General features: G+C 49.0%; 2 protein-coding genes across 2 annotated transcripts in view; both read right to left on the bottom strand.

The window, feature by feature from the left end:
* The window catches only part of DDOST (dolichyl-diphosphooligosaccharide--protein glycosyltransferase subunit (non-catalytic)), a 31,773-nt gene extending 30,303 nt beyond the window's left edge, over positions 1-1,470 (bottom strand). The window contains exons 1-2 of the mRNA XM_006883572.1: positions 1,181-1,470; positions 894-1,004 (exon numbers count right to left, since the gene is read on the bottom strand). Of these exons, the coding sequence (XP_006883634.1) occupies positions 894-1,004; positions 1,181-1,334 (265 nt within the window). The 5' untranslated portion in view covers positions 1,335-1,470. The remainder of the gene's footprint in view (positions 1-893; positions 1,005-1,180) is intronic.
* A 2,216-nt stretch (positions 1,471-3,686) lies between these two features.
* Positions 3,687-6,539, bottom strand: part of KIF17 (kinesin family member 17) — a 74,290-nt gene continuing 71,437 nt past the window's right edge. Inside the window, exons 13-14 of the mRNA XM_006883672.1 lie at positions 4,909-5,026; positions 3,687-3,865 (exon numbers count right to left, since the gene is read on the bottom strand). Of these exons, the coding sequence (XP_006883734.1) occupies positions 3,687-3,865; positions 4,909-5,026 (297 nt within the window). The remainder of the gene's footprint in view (positions 3,866-4,908; positions 5,027-6,539) is intronic.

Here is a 6,539-nt window from a genome sequence, read left to right as displayed (position 1 = left end):
CTTTCTCAAAAAGTTGCAAATTGAGATACCATTTGACCCAGCAATTCCAATACTGGGAATATACACCAAGAGACCATAACTGCCATCCAAGCAGATATATGCACACCCATGTTTATTGCGGCTTTGTTCACAATAGCAAGGAGTTGGAAAAAACCTAAGTGCCCATCAACAAACGAATGCATAGAGAAGCTGTGGTATATTCACACAATGTAATACTACACTGCACTGAAAAACAAGGAACTCATGCAATACCATTCAAAATGGGTGACCCTGGAGGACATTATGCTGAGTGAAATATCTCAGTCACAAAAAGACAAATACTGCATAGTGCCACTGTTGTACAATGGGACTGATATGAGGGTTGGGGTAAGACTGAGAAAAACTGGATAAATTATGTATATTGCATTGAAATAGATGAAGGAGAGAACAGTTTAAAAGTAATATATGATAGGGTATTATGGTTATCACAAGAGTCCAGAATGAAGGTTGCATAGTGAAGTGTACTCGGGGAGGGGGGATTGTATACCAATAAAGGAATTTTTCTTTTACTTTTCACAGAGAAGAGCGAACTGGGGGGGAGGGGCAGGGAAAAAAGTACGACAATGAATGGAAATCCAAAATCTCTGTAAATGTTCGTTAAAATTAATATTTTTTTTTAAAGACCCCATGTCATTTACACGGTAGCGGCTCGGGGTTCCATAATTTGTACCAACACTTGACTCCCATGATTCTCGGATGAGCCTCCCAGACTAAATCGGAAATAGACACTTTCCTTTTCAATGCCAACAGTCAGCCTTCTGAAGGCTAGCGCGGCCTATCGGGGCTCAGATCACGTGCAAGAATAGTTGATTAATCAATCTGGAGCCTCGAATCCCAAAATGTGCAGCTCTTACCTTCCACTGACGGGGAGAAAATGATGAGGTTGTCATAAAGGAATTCTCCATACTTAATGAGGGACAGGCTGGGGTCATCAGCTGTCTTGAATGTGAGTTCAAATCCCCGGTCTGCAGAAAAAAAGAGGAGCTGAAGCAGTTAGGAAAGTAAAAGGAACTTCGGCTGCAGAGGGTAGCAAACTGGGCATCTTACTTATGGAAATCTAACGGGAAAGAGGGCGTCTGATGCCCCTGAGCACAGGACCCTTCCAGACCCTCCCCTGCCGCCCCTCGGGTCCCGCTCTCACTCTTCAGACTCCGGAAGAAAAGCGAGTGCGTCTCCCGCAGGTTGAGATTGTCCAGCAGCACTAAGGTGCGGGGACCGCTGGCGTAGACTAGGCCAAACAAGGGTAGCAATAGGCACAAGAAGCACCAAGCACGGGCCACGGGGCCTGCCTCCATGTTCCTCTTCTGCCTAAGTGCCCGGCACCTGGACACCGGAAGTGCTCCGTGGTTGTCCAATCGCAGCTCGTGGTTGTGGCGCCCCACCCGGAAGTGGACGCAAGAGGCCGGCCCCAGGCATCCGGAGACGCTGCCGGGCGCTCCTGGTGGAAGGCGGATTCTCTAAATCCTATTGGTGGAAAGGGATCTTGGCTCCACCTCCTCAGAGGAAACGAAACAATCCTAGAGAGACAGCTCTGCAGCCGTGACCAACCAACAAGGCTGGGCGCGTTCTGGCTCCTCCTAGCCGCTCGGGACGCTAGCTCTGAACGGCTTTGGCTCGGGAGCTTGTCGCGTTGCCGCTCATCTTTGCGTTGTCCGTATCGTCCGTGGGCTTGTCCATCGCGTTTTCGAGGAACTCGATATAGCACTGGCTGCACCCCAGGCCACCTCTTCGGTGGGAGGCCAGGACTGACTTGGGACTGGGATCCTGAGTTTCCAGGAAGGTGTTGTTATGTGCCATCCTGGCTCTATCCTGAGCTAACCTTGTTGTCTCTGACGCACCTACTCACATTACCCCAGTCACTGAGTCAATCCACCTATCGAGGGTCTTCCTCTCCTGTGCGGGACAAGACATTTTGAATCTCTGGTAGACTGACCCAGCAATAAAAAGCTCCAGTGTTAAAATCAACTGCATTCAGCTTACACTATTATCACTCCCCTCCAGGCCACTTAACCTCAGCTGGAAACAGGGATAATAGAGAGCTGGTCCAGCTCCGCTATCTCCGTGCCTTTGCCGCCGTCTCTTTCTGGACTTTTGGGAAGCCTGAAGCAGGTTTTGAAGTACTTAGCTCCACAGGGCCAGGCTGAGTGAACATCCCTCGGGGGTGCTGCCTCTCGCCCCATGAGCTTGTTAAAAGTTACCTCGGACTGGCTTGGCCCCACCACCTACCTTCCCTAAGAGCTACCACTCCAAGCATCTCCAAGCTTCCAAATGACCCTTGATCTTGGGGTGAACGGTGAAGGAAACTGGTAAGAAAAGGTAGCTCTTCTGACCTTTTACACTTGGCCATTAAGCCAAGAATAGAAGGCAAAAATCAAAACCCTTCAAGCTTGTTGGCTTAGGGGCCTGGCACGCTCAGGTCTCCACCTGAACACAGGCAGCCTCAGCCCCCTGCCCCGGGCATCCACCAGCAATGACCACTGCAGGGCCTCCATCCCAGCTTCTCCAGTCTTGTGAGCGCCTTTCCTCAGATTGGAGGCTGCAGTAACATAAAAGGGAGCAGAAGCTTTATATACTATCCTATTTGCCTCACAATAACCCAAAAGCAGTGTTGTCTCCATTTCACTGATCAGGCTCAGTGAGGTTCAGGATGCTCAGAATAGCACCAAAGGCTCAGCCTCTTCCCTCAGTCTGTGGAGTTCCCCCCACCTTAGGAGGTCTAGATTGCACGAGGTGAGGGGAAGGAGCTGTCCTAGGGATTCAGGGTGGCCTGGATTAATTTCTGGCCATGGCATGGCACCTAGTTCAGGCAAAACCCCTCAAGTATTTGGTTAATTTTTTGCTTTTTCCTGGTCTCATCAAGACAGAGCATCTGTTTTCCAAAACTGGGTTTCTGCCTTCCTAGAACACAGCTCTAGGAATCTAATCAAATTCAGACACTGCTCAGAAAAATGCACTTCCATTCACGACTGCATGGGGCTGCAGAAACCCTGAACTTTTGTTCTCACAGCTCCAGGGAGGGAGAACTGCTCAGAGACAGCAGCCCCACGAGGGCCAAGCAGTCATGGCAGGGAGGGCTAAGTGAACATGGCAGAAATCGAAAGGGAAATTTATCTTTAAAAGGCAGTTTATTGGGCTCATTGCACAAGAAAGGGCCACAGCCCAGCCAGCAGTGGGCAGCATGGGAGCAGCTGCACCAGTGCCATCTCCTTTTAGAAGGGCACTCCTTGGCACTGTGTCTCAGCAAGTGTGGCCAACTGGAGAAAGATACACTTCTCAGTGGTCTCATGCACTTGGGAGCTGCTGCACACTGGCAGGGGCTGCTGAAAGGGCTGACAAGCCCTGAGGCAAGGCTGGAATCCATCGAGGCAGTGACCAACATGGCGAGCACAGACGTGGGTTCTGGGCAGGCAAGTAGGCAGAAACACTGATGTGGTATGGAGAGCTGAGACAGATCCAGCTTTTGAGAAGCCGCTAGGTAGAGGGTGAGCCCTAGCTGGAATTTCTGGGGAACAGAATAAGGGATGTGTTTTCCCAGGGCTGAGGCCTCCCTGGGGTCTTGGGTCTCTGCAGTGGGGCAGGCGTGGCTGGGGCCACCCTGAGAGGGCCTGGCAGTCTGAGGGAAGCCCAGCAGCAGCAGGAAGCTGTGATCACAGAGGCTCACTGCCAAAGTTGCTTTTGCTTTTCTTGCGCTTGGCCTTGGTGAAGTGGACGTCGAGGGATTCGAGGCGGTAGGGCCGGGGCTGGGGCATTTCAGGGGCCTGGGTGGGAGTAACGGCAGCATTGTTGCTGAGTGGTGAGCTGAGGCCTGGTGGTGAGTTGTGATGAGCTGCAGAGAAGGCAGAAGGTGTTGGTAAGATAGGATGCCAGGAATGGAAAGAAACGGGAGTGAGAGGCAGGCCCGCCTGCTCCCAGCCAGTGACCCCCGTCCAATAGCTGGAACCCCCAGTTTTCAGAAGCTGCTCTGGTTGAGGTCTCTGACTGAGCACTTGCCTGATACAAGGATAGGGGAGGGGTGGGAGGCTTGGGCTTTCTCAAGCCTCAGCTGAGGCAGCCTGGGATCTGAAGCCAAACCAGTCTGGGTTCAAGGCCCAGCTCCACTACCGCCTAGAAACACAACCTTGGGTGAAGCACTTCATCTCTCTGAGCCTTAGTTTCCTCATTTGAAGCATGGACACAGTACCAGGCACTCAATCAATGCTAGCTGCTCTCCTGTCCCATTTTTTCCCTCCTCATTCATCTATTCCATCTGCTTACACAGTTTCACTGCTGAACTAATTTTTGCCTTTTTTATGTTATATTTCTTGGAATCTCTATGGTCTTTTATTTTCACTTTAAAAGCAGAAGGATGAAGTGATTTTCTATTCTTGCTTTTAAAATTATGCGTTGTTTCTGTGACCCTTCTTGCCTCCTTGGTTCAGTGGTTTAATAGACACAGGTTAATCCTCTGCAGATGGAAGAAGTGCCAATATGGGGTCAGATGAAGGAGGTGAGCCACTGACAGAGGCTGGCCAGCCCTATGCCAGGGCCCCGAGCTCTGTGTTGACAGTCTACTGTGTGCCAAGGGAGACAGATAAATCCAACCTGGCACTTCACCTCAAGGAAAGAAAAGGTAGAAAAAAGACGTGACTAGGTATGGGGCATCTACTATATGCCATGCCCTGGACTGGGAAGTTTGTCCACCTCATCTATTCATCAAATACAGTTATTAAACCTTCATTTTATAACTGAGGAAATGAGGCTCAGTTAGGGATTCAGGTCTGTCTGAACTCTCAATCCAACCTACCATGCCTCTCTGGTTGGTAGAGGACCAGACAGCCACTGGGGAAGGCGAGGAGGTTGGGCAGGAGGGAGGGAAGCAGGGGCACTCACCGAGACTCTTTATGGGATCCGTGCTGAGGATCTGGCTGGCCCTCTTAGGTCGGAAGTAGTTACTGGCAATGTTTTCACTGTCACTCCGATTGAGCATCAGCTTGTAGCGATCTTCTTCCTGCTAGTTAAGAGACCTCTTGTCTGTGCAGTCCTCACCCGGGCCCTGACTTGGGCTCAGTGGCCTCTAGAAGCCTGGGAGATTGGGTAGGGGCTTAAACATTCTCTTGTTTATGTCACAGTTGCTGCCCACTCAGGTGGGTCTTTATGCCAGTGAGATCACAGGTAGCTCAGGCCAAGGGATATAGTTCAGACCAGCAAGCCTACCTTGGGACAAGAAGTACTTTTTTCCCTGGCTAAGTCAGGCAAACCTCAAAACAAAGTATCCTACCAGCTCCAACAGGGGTATTTCACACCCTAAACCTATCACAACATAGCCACAGAATAGGTAATACAGACTCAATGCATAGATAGATACATAGATGATCACTGTACCTAGAGTCCTAGCCTTTTATCACTCCTGGGTTTCTACTGCTGTCGCGCACTTATCCTCCGCATGAGTCTCTTTCTCGAGGAATATTCTTTTCTCACTTTATCTGGTCCAGGTAGAATTACCACTCATAATGCTCTAACACCACTATTCAGCCACTGCAACTCTCATTACATCTCATGCATCTCCCTGGACACGGTAATTGGCAAGGAGCAGGCTCATGACCCTGGCAGATCCAATCAGGATCTTTCCACAAATCTGGTTTAAGAACTGTCTCTCTTCTTTTTGAATCATGAATTACTAGCAGCCATCTTTCCTGCTATGTGAAGAAGGCTGGCCTGAGACTGAAGTCAGCAGAGCCATGAGGTGAAGAAAGACAGAATCTTGACAACACCTTTTGTACCCCTAGCACCAGCCACCACTGGTGGCCCTTTTGGTACTTCAAATACTGGTGACGTAGCTCCCAGTATAACAGCAACACTCAGGCCACCACAGTACAGTAATCCTGGTGGACGAACGTCAGCAGGCCTTCCACACCAAGGCAGACCAAGAAACAAGGACTGGCCATCTATTTATGAAACAGGCCCTTGAAAACCCCATAAATATCAAAAGAACACTGTTATATTGCCAGAAGATGGCTCCCAGTGGTTGGAGGGTATTCAAAATGCAACTAGAGAAGAGCTCCCCCAATAGAGCCTACCTTACTGACACTGATGGAGTAAAGCTTTCAGTCAAGAAAAAAACTTTGATATGCTGATGTGACAAGACTCAAAATTAAGATAAACAGATGAAAACATCCATTAGTAATTGGAAATAGAACATACCAAGTATGAATCCAGAAAAAAATGGAAGCTGTCAAAAAGGAAATGGAACACATATATAATCCCATTAATGAGCATTAACGAGCAGAGATAAACTGCAATAGGCCATTCTGAATCAGACAGTATTATAATCTGCTATGCCAAGAGTGACAAACTGAAGAGGAGTGGTGGTGTGTTCATTGTCAAAAAGAACATTTCAAGATCCACCTTGAAGTACAAAGCTGTCAGTGATAGACTATCAATATTCATACAAGGATAGCTGTTAATACAACTAATACGGTAATATACATTTTATAAGAGACACAAACGCAGGTTATACACAT

The sequence above is a fragment of the Elephantulus edwardii genome, unplaced genomic scaffold, assembly GCF_000299155.1.
Source record: "Elephantulus edwardii isolate Elephantulus edwardi_28Jun2011 unplaced genomic scaffold, EleEdw1.0 scaffold00028, whole genome shotgun sequence".
In the NCBI taxonomy this organism is placed as follows: Eukaryota; Metazoa; Chordata; class Mammalia; order Macroscelidea; family Macroscelididae; genus Elephantulus; species Elephantulus edwardii.
The sequence above is the reverse complement of the archived record's forward strand: the minus strand, read 5'-3'. Positions and strand labels throughout refer to the sequence as shown.